This window comes from Monodon monoceros, unplaced genomic scaffold, assembly GCF_005190385.1.
Source record: "Monodon monoceros isolate NGI ecotype Baffin Bay Population unplaced genomic scaffold, NGI_Narwhal_1 Super_Scaffold_7, whole genome shotgun sequence".
Classification (NCBI taxonomy): Eukaryota; Metazoa; Chordata; class Mammalia; order Artiodactyla; family Monodontidae; genus Monodon; species Monodon monoceros.
Genome location: NW_021703784.1, coordinates 84,665,211 through 84,683,323, shown reverse-complemented (window position 1 = coordinate 84,683,323; position 18,113 = coordinate 84,665,211). Strand labels below are relative to the sequence as shown.

The 18,113-nt window shown below is 40.1% G+C and overlaps 1 protein-coding gene across 3 annotated transcripts in view; it reads right to left on the bottom strand.

Annotated features, from left to right (window-relative positions):
- TRIM44 (tripartite motif containing 44) overlaps positions 1–18,113 on the bottom strand; it is a 108,936-nt gene that overhangs the window by 32,667 nt on the left and 58,156 nt on the right. For 2 of the 3 annotated variants that reach the window (XM_029208374.1, XM_029208372.1), the window contains exon 4: positions 14,150–14,169. In XM_029208374.1, coding sequence (XP_029064207.1) covers positions 14,150–14,169 — 20 coding nt within the window. Of the gene's footprint in view, positions 1–1,979; positions 2,098–14,149; positions 14,170–18,113 lie in introns of those variants that run through there. The other variant, XM_029208373.1, reaches the window with a different exon arrangement.

The following is an 18,113-nucleotide window of genomic DNA, read 5'->3' as shown; positions in this document are numbered from 1 at the left end:
CTGGCTATGTGACCTTGGGCAAATTATTTGGTCTTTCTGTGTTTAATTTTCCTTTCCTGGAAAATGGGGATAGTTAACAGCCTCTACCCCTATGGGGCTATTATAAGGATTAAATGAACTCATGACACATAACACTCTTAGAAAAGTGCCTGGCACACAGTAAGACCTCAATCAGTGTTCGCTATTATAGCCATGATCATTATTATCTAAAGAAGAGCCAAGGATTCATGAGTCCTGGTCAGTCATTTTCCAAGTCTGGAACACAGCGAAGTACTGCTCATGTATATAGTTATCAAATAGTGTAACAGACTTGCTATGCCTACTACTGAGATAAAGAAAAATCAAGTACAGATGCTGCCATTCAGAAACTCACAGGCTCTTGGTGGATAACAAAGGCAGATTCACAAATAACAGCTGCAGGAAAATGACCTGCACAAGGTGACAGACTGAGAATATAATCAAGTGAATCTAAGGTTTTCCTATTCCAAACGAGGGTTCTCTCTACAACTTTGAAAACAGGTTTTGCATAGCTATTTGTTTATTCAAAAATTAACTGAGTCCCTATAATGTTCTAGGCACTGACAGTACAGTGGTGAAAAAGACAAAGCTTTTACCCTCATAACATTTATTTTCTAGTGGGGAAGAAAGTAAATAATAAGTTAAATACATTTTCATGCAGTGACAAGTATATGCAGAAAACCAAAGCAGGTAAGGAAGGAATGAAGGTCTGAAGAGGCAACATTTCAGCAGAGGCCTAGATAATGTGAGAAGGAGCCATGTGAAGATCTGGGGATAAGCATCAGGTGGAAGGGAACCCAAGCACGAAGGCCCTGAAGTAGGAAGGAATGTGACCTCTGTCTGAAGGAGAGTAAGAAAGCTACATAGCTGGAGTGAGCAGTGGGGTGAGCAGCAGATGTGAGGATGGTGGGAATCTCATCTTGTGTGACTTTATCGGTCCTCTTCCCCCCAGGTTACTCTGAAGCAAGTTCCAGACATGATATAATTCATAATGGAGCATTCTAAATAGAATAATTACATGACTTCCTTTGTATCCTAAAAGATCATTCTAGCATCTATGTGAATAATAGAATGGAGGGGTTACAGTGAGGGGAAGGATGAGTAACAGTGGCAATGAGGGAACGACAGTAGAATTCTTGGAGAGAAATTATGTGGCCCGGACCGGTATAGTGAGGGAGTGGAGGTGAGAAGTCCTTGGATTTGATGTATAGTTGAGGGTAAATCTGACAAAATTTGTTGATTAACTGGATTTGCAATGTGAAGAAAAGAGAGATACTGAGTATGACTCTTAGGTTATTGGCCTGAGACAAGATGATGCCATTTACTGCGAAGGAGAAGTCAAGGTCAGAAGCATGCTGGAGAGGGAGGAGAACGAGTTATGTTTTGAACAAAAGCAGCTATGAGAGCAAAGGCACGGGATGTATAACAAGAAGGCGTCACTCCAAGTCCTGACTCTTGCCACTCCTAGCTCTAGCTGGGCCACCTTGGACAGGTCACTTACTCTCATTCAATTTCCTCATCTATAACATGGGGATAGCAAAACCACCTCTCAGGTTTGTTCAAATAAGGAAATGAGATGTCTGTGTACACCCTGTAAATTGTAAAGGTGCTGAATCAAGGGTAATCTTCTTGTTTCCTTTGTTATTGCTGATAAATATTTGTTTAAATGACTCATACATGAACCTCAGGTTACAAACACAATTATGTCTTAACAAATAACATTATGAAAAGACAACTTTGTATCATCCAGTTCTGTTTTGCTTGTTTAATGCTTATACTTTCTAAGGGTATAGAGCATCATTTACATTTCTTATTTGCATATCTTACTATCATTCATGTAGGTTATCGCATTTGATCCTTAATATAGACAGAGTGGGTGCTATGGCCCCTAGATGACTGATGAGAAAACTGAGGGACAGAGAAGTACTATCAAAGGCCTGACATCCTAGTCTTATTGCCTTCCTCCCTTGGTCTGTAAGTCAGAATACTGCGATCCTGGTGTATAATCCACTTGGCATCAGGGCCTGGTCATATCAGGGAAATTTCTGACACATAGAATGCTGAGCACCTCCATGACCACTGGTAAAAAAAAAACAAACACAACTACTTAGATGCAGCACTTAACAGTTTGCAAAATACTTTTATATATATATTTTCTTAGTTCCCCCAACCTGTGGTAGGCATGATAGCTATTAGATGTAAGAGGCACTGTCATGTAACAGAAGGATACACCCACTTTATACACTGACTTAAAATAGAAAAAATGACATTTTTCTGTATTGCTTTGTATTTAGTAATGTTCCTCGTCACTGTCTGTTTCAGTCATTCATTCAACCAATATTTGAGGGTCTACTCCATACTAGGCAATGTGCTGGGTGCTTGGTATGCACTGGAACTAAAACTTTTTTATTGTTAAAAAGTGACACGAATTATGTTATTAAGACGAAAAGAACAAAAAACTTATTTATGATGGCTATTTTATTTTTGAATGGAATCACGGACATCCAAGTTTCATTTTCATGTCAATTAAAAAAAAATATCCCAGTGGCCCTCTCTAGACTTTCTTTTGCCAGGAATGTGTACCAATTTCAATTATTTGTACCTCTGATAGCTACACTCCCATTTGTATTAGACATAAATTACACCAATAACAGCAGAGAAATGGTTCAGAAGACCTAGTTTTTTGGAGTACAACAAGATTTCAACCTAAGAGATGTGGACTCTTACTATATATTGCCTTACATTTCTTATACTCTCTTTCTAGATGGCAAATCATCAGCAGTAGGTCTCAACATCTAGTGGACGATGAGCCACATCCAATTGAGGAACACTGTTTCTAAAGGATATTTATGTGATAGGGGTTAAAGGATCCTTACGGTCAATAAGTTTGGAAATGCTGGGTTAAACAAAGTAAATAAGTCTCATTATCACAGGACTGCTCGAAGACTTTATTATACCATGGTACTTGTGGAACTCCAAGAGGTGGGTAAATAAGCAGCATTTGCCAAACTTATTGGACCACGGAACCCTAGTTTAAAAGACTAAGTCAACAACTCAATCAGTGTTCAGTCTAATATACATGGGAAGGCTCTGCACTGGGGGATTTCCATTTATAACTGCACATGACATGCATCTTTTTAGTAGGGTGCTGGTTCTTTAAGCTTGGGGAGAGTTGAGCAGACACAGAACAGATGTATGGCCCTGATATGTGGAGGAGAGACCAATCACTATATAGTAAGCACCGTGAAAAAAGGGACCATTTTTGGTTTTCATTTCTATGATAGTTGCAACACCTAGCACTGCCTGGCACATAGCAGACATTGGAAATAATTTGTTAAATAAATGGCTAAATGGAATGAAACCTACAGAAATGAAAGGAGCTTATGTCAATTTCAGAATGAGTGGCTACATTGTTTTTCTGTCTTCAATGATCTTGATTTCCATATCTAGACTCCTAGTCAGTGCTTAATTTATTTTCTTAGAACAAAAGACTGAGAATTATTCCAACCGCCTTTTGCATCATGACCCTGCACTAATCTAATAAGAGAAAGGTTACATTGCTCTTTGTAGATGAACGGCACATTAATGAGATCTTCTTGAAATGATCCCACTTCCATTATGCAGACAAAATTACATTTTCCAGCATAATTATTGTGTCAGTCGAGCTCCCAAATTTTGATATTAATTGTTTCACTTGCAAAGGCAACATCAACTTATTAGTTTGTCAAACCTCTGGAAAATCAAGGGGAAGCTCATAGTTTTAAGTAGTGATTATCAACCTATACTTCTCCTGCATTCTATCTTTTAACACATTTTCCTACTAGCCAGAAGAACTAGGAGAGTTTTATTCCCTGTATTAGGTTTTAACAGAAGAAGTAATGGGTTTCTTTAAAATGTGTTTTTAAATTACATACCACTTACATTCCTCAATCCTTACTTGAGACTCTAGACTACATGTTCTTTGAGGGCATGGACCTTGAATGTTTTGTGGAAAACTGTATTCTGAGCACCAAAGACAATGCCTGGAACAAAGTATGTGATCTGTAAATACTGCTGAATGAGCACCATGCTTCTCCTTTCACTGAGACTCACTGTTTTAAAGGAAAATCTTCCTCCCTCTCCTTCTCTCTTCCCCCCTTCTTTCCCCCCTCTCTCTCTCTCCCCCGCCAACTCTCTGTCTCTCTCTCATACACACACATGTACATTACACATACACTCTGGAACACAGGGAGGTCTTGCTATACACTGTGGCATTTTTCCCATGAACAATACATAAAACATGGAAGTTTGGTGAAAATATATCATTAGAGGAGTTTTGGACAGTCACTTTGCATTGTGTAATGTCATCTCCTCTTCTAAGCCTTAACATGCCCTGAGCCACAGAACAAGTTAGGAAGAAATCCTGACTCACACTTATTCATCTGGTCAGAGCTTGAGACACAGGGCTAATCTGTGAACTATGAGTCTGACAGATCTCAAACACATGATAGGACATTCTCCAACACTGCTTATCTAGTAATTTTTATTTTGTAGCTTACATTTATTCTACTAGAAGAAATATTATTTTCCTTTTTATTATAAACTGTTTAAGCTACTTAAGTCTGATATTATTCTAGATTGGGACCACGTCTTCCCCATAGAGTAGTAGAGGTTTTATTTTAAAAACACAAATCAATAGGATAATAGGACTCAGTATATTGACTTAGTAGCTCTGTGACCTTGGGCAAAGTGCTGAACATGTCTAAGTCTGATATGAGAATAATAACAGCACTGTCCTCCTAGGTGGCTGTAAGGCTTAAATGAGATAGATGATCCATGCGGAATGCTTAGCTTACGTTCACTATTGCAATCTCTGAAGGGTTGATAGACTACTAGCCGTGATGATCAAGGATCTAAACAAGTTCATCACCTCTGTAAGTCTTCTTTTTATTTTCTTTCTAATATGCCACTCTCCCCTCATTCCATCCACAGAAGTAGAAACTCACAATGGGTAGGCCTTGTGGGTCCTGTTTTACCTCCAAGCGTGAATTCTTCCTGCAGAGTTTGGATAGTGCTTCTGGCTCGGTAATGTCATTTAGGGTAGTCATTTATCTGGCCCCCTGCATTTCTTTTTACAGCGTATGTAACTTCCTCTTTCTTTATTTGGTACCTTAAAGAGTCTTGATTGGCTGGGAACTCGACCCTTCATTTTCATTTATCAAAAATTCCTAACCAGAGGGGATGAGTGCTGAATCCCAGGGGCATGCTGGGCTGGAGCATCTGTGCCTGGCCTTTTTATCTATGCAGCTGGCTGGTAATTGCTAAGTTTTCCCTTCTGAAACAATTACCCCCCCATTTCTCTCCCCACCTCCACCCCACCCCCAGTTAATTATCAGTTCTAGAATTAAACTGCTTGCCTCTCCTGCTGTTGTCATGACAACAGTTGGCCTGCACCTGCCACTGGGTGAACAGTGGCTCTTTCAGAAGAGGTGATGGCAGTTGCCCGCTCCACAAAAGCCAGGGAGCAAACTAATGTTTACCTGTCTGGGGAGAGAAGTTCCTATTCATTCCACCTTAGGCATTTTCCTGGCAAGTTCCACCTCAACTTCTGTCTCATACAAACTGCTTGTTGGCACTCAGTAAAGAAAATGAAAAAAATTTTCTGATAAAAATGCCAAATCCCTGTTGGCTTGTCACAATTCCATCCATTAACTTTACTTATTCCCAGCCAAGATGTTGGAAGATGTGAATCTTCCATCTCCTGAGAAAGGCAGGGTAGTGTGGTGGTTGAAGGCACGGAATTTGAAGCCTGACAGATCTGGGTTCTAATCCTGGCTGACTTACTTTCTAACTGTGTGACCACGGCTTAGTCACTTAACTTCTTATAATATCAATTTCCTCATCTGTAAAAAGAAGGTGAGAATAACTATATTTAACAGGTTTTTTAAGCTTTGAAATAATACACATAGGTCTAGCTCCTATTTTATGTTCGACACATAAGCAGCTATCACTATTAGAGCTGTTTAGCTGCTAACCCTGAACAACCCTGAAAATCAGGGCAAAGTTGGCAGCTTGGTCAGTTTTAACTGGTTCTTGTCTGAGTGGCAATACCTGCGAGATGGAATAAGACTGCACACTGCCCCACAGCATCTGGACCAAGATGCATCTGGCAGCCAGGGACAGCTGAGAAATGCTTCTTTGCCTACCTTCTCTGTAATTCTGTCAGCCCCTCCCTCTCTGTACAGTTTTTCTCATGCTCAATCTCACTTTCCTTTAAACAGAATTGACAGAACCAGAGGGGAAGAAGACATGTACTCACCAAGGAAACAAAATGCTTTTCTGTTTTACAACCACATTACAACCTACAGGGAACAACTGGTAGTGGTGCTAAGGAGTGGGAGAATGAGGCACTTATGTAAGAAAGTGTTTTTCTTCCCTAAAACGTCTGCTTGTGGCTAAAGAAGTATTTTTTTATGACCCTATAACCACTCATAGGTAGGTCCTAGGTCCAAACAGGACAGGCCCTTGAATATTGGTCCTTGGCAAAGACCTCACCATTTAGGGTACCCCAGTTTTATCACAGCCTTTGGACACCCTTCTCAATGTTCTGAAACTACCTTCTTGCAGTTCTAATTTTAAAGAAACCTGCACTCAATGACTCTAAACTTCATACCGTCTTGAAAAGAAAAAAGAAAAAACCTAAAACAAAACAAAAAAACACACCCGCTTCTGCTCCCAGCATCTGGTACAGACATGTGCTGTGGGTTTCCGGGTAAAGAGGTGAATGCAGTTCAGCCACATGGAACTTACAAAAAAAGGAAGGCTCCTTGGAAGTTATTGGGGAAATGGAATTATTCACCCCTTGCCTGCCTCTCACTGACAGAAAGTGAGAAGATGCTGGAGACCAGCACGTTTCTCCTAAAATGAAAAAGACACCATTAACAACATTTTGCCGTGGCTGCCACAGGTGAGGGAGGGCATAACCAATGACATCAAATTTAGTTATTCTTAAGACACAGACTGGAGTTTTTTGACTTCCTAAAATCTATTATGCTTAGTGCCAGTCCAAAATGGCTACGAAGATAAACCAGGAAGAAGAGAACTAGGCTCCAACCAGGCTCTTCAGCACCAGATCTAACTCAGGGACAAATGTGACATCAATTTAATTTTTGACTAGTTTCTAAGAAATATCTGTAGCCTTAAATCTATTTGGAAAATGTTGGTGCTTTAGTATTCCTTATCTCCATCAATTTAGAAGGAACTGGGTATCTACTCTCCAAATTTGATTGTAAGTTAGAGGAAGGCTGGAGCTGTCAAAACAAGGTATAAATAAGATAAAAATCAAACAATTTCCTTTTATAATTACTTTATCTCAGTTGCTTGCTTTTCCATATAAAAGAAGAAACCCAAAAGGAGAACACTTTTAATGCTTCATAAAATACTTGTCCTTTAAGTATAGTAAAATGTGCTGCTTGATGGAGAAACTGAGGCACAGAGGAAGCAAACAATTTACACATAACTCATGAGATGTGACTACCGGAAGAGTTCCATAAGATTCAAAAGTCCATCCATTTCTTCTATGAATAGGACCATGCGGTAGTCAAGCGGTAAAGCCTAACAGGAAACGGTACAAACCTTTTGGTGCCTCAAATGGCACACAAGACCCTGTACAAGGGAGACTCAGCCACCCTTGTCTCATCCCCTGCCAACAGTCCAGTCATGTAGCTCCTCACCATTCCCCATATAGCACATGCGTTTTCATTCCTCTGAGCCTTTAGAAATGCTGATCTCTGTGCTTGTATGGCCTTCCTACCCTTTGCATCTGCAAAACCCTACCCTTACACCCATCCTTCAAAGTCCAGCACAAATGCTATCTTTTCTGATTCTCTATCCTGAGTTAGTTGTATCCTATTCTACATCCAACATATTTATTATAGAGAATCTTTATACTGTAGTGGTTAAGAGCCCACATTCTCAAGTCAGCCTACTTGAATTTGAATACTGGCTCTACCACTTTTCAGCTGAGTGACCTCGTTAGTGTATGTATAACCTCTCTGCAACTCAGTTTTCTCATTTGGCTGAGAAATGAAGATAATGTATTAGCCACTTGTTAGGACTGTTGTGAGAAATAAAAAATGTTTAAAATACTTCGTGGTACATGGTTGGCAATCAATAAATGCTTCCTTATAGTAATTTATAATTATAATAATAATTATTATATTGCACTTAAATGTGAAATTAAAATTGTTTACTTAGTTCTCTCATTTGAACTAGACTTTGATATCTTTAAATGCAGGGACAAAGTCTTTTTCATCTTCGTATCTCTGAGGCCTAGCATGGGGCCTGGCAACACAGTAGACAATTGAAAAATGAATGAAAAAATTCTTCTGTAATTTTTCTTGCTAAAGAGATTAGGAAACAGAGCTCCTAGAGGTAAATGTTATCCTGATAAGCTCTGAGGTCAAAGACATAAACAAGGTTAGCCTGTCAAGCATCATAACTACATATTGGATGGCAAACAAAAGTTGATTAGCATAAAACCACACCATGAAAAGTGACATCCAGGTCTCTTACCACTGGGCCTTTTTTCTTAGCATTATGAAGCCAGAAAAGGCAGGCAGGTGTATGTCAGAATACAGGCTGCTCCTAGCTGGCATTTCCACTGTGAGGCAGATGAAATAAACTAGAGGTACCTCAGCTGACTTTTCCAGCTGTGAATGGATTCTCTGGTTATAGGCCAATATGCACAAAATAAAATAAAGTTGTGACTCTCACAGGTAAATATGTGAAAATCAATTACCTTCAGAAGAAGGCTTGCTTTTATTATAGATAGGCAGTACAATGCATAGCATGGCTTCATCCTTCATCTGGGTGAGTAGAGGATAAATAATTCATATCAGCAGAGGAAAACAAAGTCAGCTCAGGCTCCATAAGAGGGAAATGTGACAGCTAAGAGACTCTCTGTACTGAAGACCAACTTAGATGTTGGAACCCCACTTCTGGATAATACACAGCCCTGACAGTTCCACTCCATGTCACAGGTATCAGAGACATTTTCTTTGGCTTCCAGCTAGGTCTTCTGAAATGGAGATAATGTAAAAACAAAACCATACATTTACAATCGGAGGACAAAAGAAACCTAAGCATATCACTGACTTAGTCCCCTCTTATCTCTACAAACTAAGTCATCAGGAAGAGAAATGTCATATCTAAGAACATACATATGATTGTTATTTTAGAGGGGGGAAAAAAGAGTACCTAGTATATAGCCCCAAGAAAATGTTTAAAGAAACAAAATTGAGAAATGTACCAAAAAATCTATCAAATTACAGAACCTATAAGCAGATTCTTTTCATTTCATATTTAATATATGACTGTATTCCTCCACATATGTAATATATGACTGTATTCCTCCACTGTATTTATATCCCAAAAAACTGGGTGCCGAGTGGGGGAAAGAAAGGCTAGTATTTACAGGGAAGTAAAAACAGACTACAAAGAAGCAAGGAGGTTAAAGGACTTGCCCAAGGTCACACCGTTGGTCCCAGGTAAACCAAGGATAGAAGGTAGGTCTGCTGACTCTCCTTGAGCTCCTATTCCTTCAGAACTCACTGCCCATTTGATCAGAGAATCAGCATGGGTCAGATTCACACTGATCTCAGCAGGAGCTTTTTGCCTGAATAAGAGCCAGCTCTGAAGATGAAAAGTTCTACCAAAATCTTAAGTATGGCTGTTACTGTTAAAAAGCCTTTTTCTTCTTAGTTAAAAAAATTCACAGAAAATCTCAATCGCAAATCAAAATTTAAAACTGACCTTGCTCCTCTGTCCTCTGAACACAAGAGTTTAAGGGTCCTTCCCTCTCTGACTTCCTTCCACTACACAACAGCTCTAAGGCAGCAGAGCCCACTGCCACCCCCTCTCCGTGAACATACATTACTTCTCAGCAGGCTCCGGCAGGAGCACAGAAGGAGCCAATCTGCGAGGGCGCAAACACAACATCTCCCATAATAGCACAGAGGAGACAGAAAATTGCTGCCAAAAGTGTAAACTGCTTTTTTTTTGCTTGGAGAACAAGAATCACCCTGCGCTTCAAAGACACCCTCTTCAAAGGTGACTCTACAGCGGTTAATATCCATGTTCCACATAGTAGGACTTCTGCTCCTCCATACGCTCCGAGAAACCTTGTCATCTGCACGACTGTATCATGGGTGTGAAGAGTAACTACTGGATGGAGGGGCAACAGGCAGCTAATTCTGCAGGGTCAAAGGAAGGCTTGGTTACCTGTTCCCCCGGGGAGTCTAAAAGCACCCCTTTTGCTGCTGACCCTCAGGGGACACTGTGTGAGGATGAGATGACGAAATATCCCCTCATAATGACAGAGGCTAAGGAGAGGAGGGGTAGCGTGCAGCAAACAGATGCCACATCACTTCAACGTCAAAGCCAGTAAGAACTCCTAGGTGAGAGGAACAAGACCAAAGTGATGCGCTGACAAGTGGGCGTGAATCTTCTTATTCATTCAGGGTCACAGAGAGAAGTGTGCTGGCCTCTCAGAGACAGGTGGTTGAAGGCATGAGCTCTGAAGCCAGACTAGATTCAAGTCCTAGCTCTGCTTCTACTAGCTGTGTGATCTAGGGCAAGTTAATCTTTCTGGACATTAATTTCCTCATTTTACAAGTAGAATAATAACTACATCATAAGCTTTACATGAGGGTTAAAAGAGAATATACATAAAACACTGTACGTAGTAAAACTTAAACGGTAGCTTTGCCTATTATTGTTAATTACAGGACAAATACACAATAAAAATCAGAACAAGGCACAGACATGACCAAAAGCACAAATACTTGGCCACCTCACGTCAAACAGCTTGGGAAGTCAAAACTGAAAAGAAAAAAAAAAAGGCAGGGAGACTCTAGCTGGTAGAATGGAGAAAAATATAGATCTATTATAGACAAATAATTTTCAAAAGGACAGGAATTTTCCTTTGTTCTGACCACCATGGAGAGAGGCTGGAATTCAATTCTCCCTGAACTTCTGTGCAGACAGCAGGGAAGTGGCTGTGTGGAAAGAATACTAGCAAAGGAGACACAGGCATGAAAATCCAAGCAGACCTGGAACGCAGGGTCTCCAGATTCATTTCTCTTCCATCCCCTGTGCAGGCAGACCCACACTCCTTCTGTCTTCCTTACACATCAAACTCTCATTTAACACCGTCAGCAATACAAAAGCCTTTGGAACAAAACTCTGGCTTACTGAGACAGTGAAGTGTATATCATAAATGAGAGAAATTTCAGATCAAAGGCAATCTGCCCTGAAGTGTTAATTGGAAGAAACTAAGCCAAATGGTAGTTCAGCACAAACTGAATGGAACCAACAAGTATGAATTTAAAGGGAAAAGGAAAATTTGACTCATCTTTCCTCTTTCTGCCAAATTGGAACATGATTTTTTTCAAGTGCTCATTTTACCAATAAAGTCCCAGTCCAAGAGAATCCCTACTGACATCCATGGCAGCCTGGCTCGAGGGAGACAGCGTGACATCTTGGTTGCTAGTAAAGAAACTCTATACTTCACCACAATCTTGTCAAAATGACAAGAAGGAATCTGCAATTAAACTCTGAAGCCAGTATCTCACACTGAATAGTAACTTTGAAGGGAGTTAATCTCTTCACAAGGTCCCTGTATTCTTCTAATCAACATGACTCTGGCATGTAGCCATAAAGACAAGATGAACGTGTCCATCCTTATCAGGCTCTCCCAAGACAAAAATGCCATTTCTATCCTGTGGAGTCTGCTCGCTACACCTGCTAAGGTGTTTTCTTTATACTGGTCTTGTTTGAACTCTCTTTCTGAGGAAGAAAAGGTCTAGGGCTCTGCTTGGTCTGGATTTTAAGGAGCTGGAGCTAGAGCTAGTTTTGAGCGAAGAGGCAGAGTGCCAAGGAGATAATTTAAAGAGTTTATCTAAACCAAAGGTCTGTGTAAAATGGTGAGAACTTGGTCAACAGCTAGAGAAGATGTTGATATAAGCTCCCATCACTAGCCTAATCTAACTAGTCTCCCAGGCTCTGACCCACCTCCAATCCATTTTCCATTCTGCAGGCAGAGGAGACTTCCCAGATGCAAATCTACTCAGGTTAATCCATGTTTTAAATTATTTAATGCCCTCCCACACTCTGCGGGAGAGAGCTCAGATACCTGAAGGAGGCCTGTAAGGCCCTCAGTGATCTGGACTCTGCTTTCTTTCCTCCACTCTTCTCTTGTCTGGAGCTATTACACAAGTTGTTTCCTATCCATAGGACAGCTCTATCTCTGCCTCTCCTTTGTCTGCCTTCTCATCCTTCAGACCTCCGTTTACGCATAACCTTTTCTGGTGAGCTTCCCTTCCTAAAGCAGCCTAAACTTCACTTAATCATAGTACTTCCCCCAAAGGAGAAGTGCCCAGTTATATGCCTGTCTCTCCTACTAGACTTAGGATCCACAAGGCAGGGACCATGTCTGTCTTAATTTTCATTATATGCCCAGTATATAGCACAGGGCCTATACACTGGGTCATGAGGAAGGGAGGAAAGAAATGAACCACAACATAAAGGGAGCCTGTTCCTGAGAATGGGGGGAGGATGGAATTTAAAGGGATTCCCTGAAGCTCTGCAGGTTTAAAGCGGGATGCCTGTAGCTTTAGCCACAGAAGACAAGGAACAAGATCTAGGCTGAGAACTACAGTTCTCAAGGGAAGGAAGCAGCAGGAGATGAAGATGTGGAATAACATTTGGCACTAAGAGAGAGGCTCAGGATGTGGGGAGGGAGAAAGGAAAAAGAAGAAACTGTATTTGTTGATTTGTAAATAAAACCAAAGAAGGGCCAAATCCTGGCTCCAGTAAGGTAACCTTGGACAACTCATTTAGCTTCTTTCAATGAGAAGCTGGAATTAGATAAGTGATTTTCTTTCTTTTTTTTTTTTTTTTTTGCGGTACACGGGCCTCTCACTGTTGTGGCCTCTCCCGTTGCAGAGCACAGGCTCCGGACGTGCAGGCTCAGTGGCCACGGCTCACGGGCCCAGCCGCTCCGCGGCATGTGGGATCTTCCTGGACCGGGTCACAAACCCGCATCCCCTGCATCGGCAGGCGGACTCTCAACTACTGCGCCACCAGGGAAGCCCTAGATAAGTGATTTTCAAACTAAGTTCTCAGGAACTCTAGGTTTCTGCAGCAGCCCCTCAGGGTCTATTGCAAGGAAGAGAGAAGTTTCACCAGTAGATGTGGTCCCAACTTTAACCAAACAAAAAAACTGTTTTGCATACACTGGAGTTCTACTTAAAGCCCATTTGAAAAAAAAGGTGTTTCTACTAAAACTAAAGTTTGAATAGCTGTGGCCTGGATGAATGTTCTGATACCTCCCAGACTTAACAGTCCTGGATCCTACATGACAGAGGGGACCCAACTGGACACTGCATTTTACTTTGTACAAATGCCCCTTGATTGTGTTCACAGCATAGCTATAGCATTTCCTAGAGCTTGTTCTCACTGCCTGAGCAGAAAGACAGGAAAGGTAAGTAAACTAAAGTCCAGGTTCACTACAAGCCTGAGGCAATGATAAAATGCACTTTTAAATTTCATGTGGTGAAACAGAAGTACAAAGAAACATTTTTTTTTTTCCTAAACAAAGTTTTGTATACCTATGACCTCAGATTCACTGTATAGGTGTCTTGAGTCAGACCCAAGGATGTTACAGGTCAGAAATAAAGAATATTGAAACCAGAGTCCATTAAAAGAAAAAAAAAAAGGCAATCCAATTCCAATCAAGAAAGAACAATGCAAAAGTTTATCTATTCAGTCTACCTGATACCTAATTACCATTCAAATATAGTACCTACTTGTCTCAACAAGGTATTCTGAATGTGCTACAGAATAAAGCAAAGTTACTATCATTACATACTTTAAAGACTATCTTTATCTGAAGGTTACAGACAGGAAATGGCATAGATGGGGAGGGAGATGGGAATCTTACAAAACAAGATCTTCAAAGCCCTGGAATAAGATGGAGATCCCTTTTCTGTGCTGTTCCTTGGCTGGTCATATTTCACCGGGCATTAAAAGGCCACAAATGTCACTCTACTTCAGTTCTGAGAACAGACAAACAACAATAATGTGATCTTACCTGGGTCCTTCCTCGTCGCCCTGAAAGAAAGAGAAAGAAACAGCATAAGAAATCAGGATCAGTAGAGACTGATTTAGATTTCTTTCTTTTCCCTCTTCCCTCCCAACCTGAAAGCAAGGCTTGTACATTTATTGTAACAGAGACAAGCCAGTAGACATCTAAGGGCTAAGACAAGGGCTAATATAACCCAATGTTCAAACCGCCCAGCAGAGATGAACTAATAATTTGCCCTTGTAAGCAGAGAAGTGAATGCATAGACCTAGGAGGCCTAAATAATAGCCTTGCCTTTTTATTTGTATGGCTGGCAGTATTTAGTTCTGAGCAAACTGACAGCCCAAAATAGCAGCAGGTCTTAAGCAAAAGCTGACCAGCTCCAAAAGCATCAAGCTGTTTCCCTAAAAGACTCACCTCTGCCTTGGCCTAGCATTTTTTTTCTCCAAACAAGAACGCAGAAAAACTCTAACGTAGAGCACACTGTGGTGCAAAAGGCTCCGAACTGGGACTCAGGAAATTGGAACGCTACTCCAAGCTCCATTATTTATTAGCTATGTGCTCTTGGGCAAGCTGATTAATTAATTAATCTGGACCTTGGTCTTCTCTTTTGTAAAAGGACAGTTCCGACATTTGATGATCCACATCATTCTTCAGCCAAACAATGACTTTTTTCTTTTTCTCATTCACTCTTTACAAAAACAGTGTGTGAGGGCAATTTTGCCAGGTACTGTATTCTGTGAGCCTAACTTTATCAGTGATCACAGCAGATTTCTTTGAGCCTCTTTTTGGGCCCAAACCAGATTCTTCAAATGACACTCAAGCCTTTTCCAAGGGACCTCACTCATCCTTTTGGTGACAGAGTATCTTTTACATCCTCCTCTTTAGTCATTCAGGATTGGTTTCAATAGACTGTATCTCCTAGTTGGAGATAACTCCCCAGACAACTTATTTGATTGATGGATGGACTGATTGGATGATTCTATAGGTAAGGTATAAAGGAGAATGAGCTCTGGAGTCAGACACTGGATTAAAATCTTCACTCCATTATTGCTTGCTGTGTTACCCTGGTCAAATTATTTTGCCTCTCTTAACTACAGTTTTCTAATTTGTAAAATAGGGGTAAAAACTGTCCCTATAACACAGGATGAGTATGAGGATTAAGTGAAATAATGTATACAAATGTCAAGCACAGTGCCTAAGATACAGAATGCACTTAATAAAGGTTATTATCAATATCACTAACAATTCAGTATGATTCATTAAGAAGCTATTACATGCGGGTGCTGAGGGTAAAAGATAAAAAACCCCATAATGATCTATCCTTCTAGGAGCTCCCATTCCGGAGCAGGGGAAACAGACAGAAAATGAACTATGACTAAATGTCTTAAGGGTGCTACCAAAGACATAAACTGAATGCTGAGGAAGTGATAAACACTGCCTCTCCTGGAGAAGAGGGAGAAGGCTTTACAGAGAAGGTGACATATATACTGTCACTTGAGGGATAAGCAGGATTTTCCCAGGCCGACAACAGAAGATAAATGGGAAGAGCACTGGAGTAGCAAGAGCAAAGGCACAGCAGTTTTAAAAAATGTAGGTTTAAGGAATTTTGAGTTCTGTGAAACTAGAGTATGGGGATGTATATGTGTGTGTCTTGGGCAGGGGATGTGGAGATGGCAGTGGTGTGGGGCTGAGGGGCTGGGAATGCAACAGAGGTAAAGGGAGATTGCTAGGGCACAGGCCTATAAAGGACCCTGGCAGCCAAGAAGGTGATTTGTAACAGATTATATTCAGTACACCGGAGGTTGGATAAAAAAGGCATTTTTAGCAGACTGTTAAGAATTTGCAGTATTGGTAAGGGCGCTAATCATCTAATGAAAGAGAAGTGGGGCAAGTGGTGGAAGGAGGGGACATAAACCTCTGCAGTTTACTTGACTGGCATGTCTCATGGGAACTATAATCTAGTGAGAAAATTTCATATAATTTAAATTTAATATGAGTTACATTAACTATCAATGACATAATTAAACCTCAACACAATTTTTAAATTATCTTTGGATTTTAAAACATAATTATCTAGGAGAACTGTATGGAAAAACGTATCCGAACCTTCTTCCATGATTTACAGCAAGTCCTCACAATCACATATCTTGGTACAATGGTTAAGAGACAGGCTGAGTTAGAGAAACATGGCTTCAAATTCTGGTTCGTCAATTCCAACAGTGAAGCTTTTGGCAATTTACTTAACTTTCCCAAGGTTCAGTTTCCTCATCTACACATGGAAATCCTAATTCTTACCTCACAGGGTGGCTATATGGATTAAAATAAGTGAAAAATATGTATAAAACATAAGTATCTAGCATAAGTGTTCAACAAATGGTGGTCATTACTGTACTTCCCTGAAATGTTAATTAATAACATTTCTAGGGAGAGTGGGGAGAAACAGAGAAGATGGAATACAAGACTTTGCTTTACATTCATCCATTTCTGCTGCTTATAGGTAAGTGGTTATTTTCAAAAATAATAATCACTATCACAAAGCATGGGAAAAACCAGGGTGAGAGTTTCACTTATGAAGAAATGAATGAAAGAATATACACACATATAATTACAAGGCAATTTTGAACAGGTCAGCAGACATTCAGAGGATTGCTAATCTTGCTTGTAAAAGGTGTGCCCATACTCTCCTCACTACCTGAAATGCACATCCCTATTCTGAGATCCTAGTTAATTCCCATCCATCCTTTAAGGTCAAGCCTCACTCGGAAAATTTTCCTGACAGATTGAGTGGAGTAATCCTCCACATCTGTATAGGTCACATTTCTGGGCTAGTTCTTAAAGCAGAAAACTGAAAATGACAGCACCATACAGTGTCTCCCTCTTTGGATTTCAGCTCCTTGAGAATAGAAACTGTATATTCTTCATCTCTTTATTCTCTACACCTAGCACAGCACAAGGCATATAGTAAATAATTATTCAAGAGAGGAAAGAAGAGAGGGCAAGATATAAATAGGATTTAAGATTAATTTCTACCCCCATTACGAGTAAATTCTGATTTCAGAGAGTATTAGAACTGAAAGTCTGTTAAACAACAACTTCCATTTCAATGACTTGTTAGATTAAGCAATGCTCCCAAATCCCTCTGTAAAATATCCTGAGTGCTCTTGGCTGTTAGGTTACACTCTATCTAGTACAACCTTCCATTTCTACTTCCACCAATGAAAATGTATGTTCACCAAGAATCAAACAAGTTTGCTCCTAAGCCTGCTTATATCAATGGAACTTGTAATTATGATGACATGTTTTACTAAGTAACAAAAAATGAGTGCAAGAGACAACTGTTGCTTCATGAGTTGTTGCTTCCATGAAAATTAAGTTGAATGCTTCCAAAGCAGTCAATAAAGATGAATTACTTAACAATTGCTGTCAATTTTGATGTAGGTGAGACACATGCAAAATATTAGAAAATATAAAGTATAAAAGTCTAACGCCTCACACTGGTCAGAATGACCATCATTAAAAAGTCTACAAATAATAAATGCTGAAGAGGGTGTGGAGAAAAGGGAATCTTCCTACATTGTTGGTGGGGATATAAATTGGTGCAGCCACTATGGAGAACAGTATGGAGGTTCCCTAAAAAAACTAAAAATAGAGTTACTATATGATCCAACAAACCCACTCCTGGGCATACATCCAGAGAAGATGAAAATATTAATTCGAAAAGATATATGCATTCCAATGTTCACAGCAACACTATTTACAATAGCCAAGACATGGAAGCAACCTAAGTGTCCATCAACAGATAAATGGATAAAGAAGATGTGGTATATATTTATACACACACACACACACACACACACACAATGGAATATCACTCAGCCATAAAAAGAATGAAATAATGCCATTTGCAGCAAGATGGATGGACTTAGAGATTATCATACTAAGTGAAGTAAGTCAGAGAAAGCCAAATATC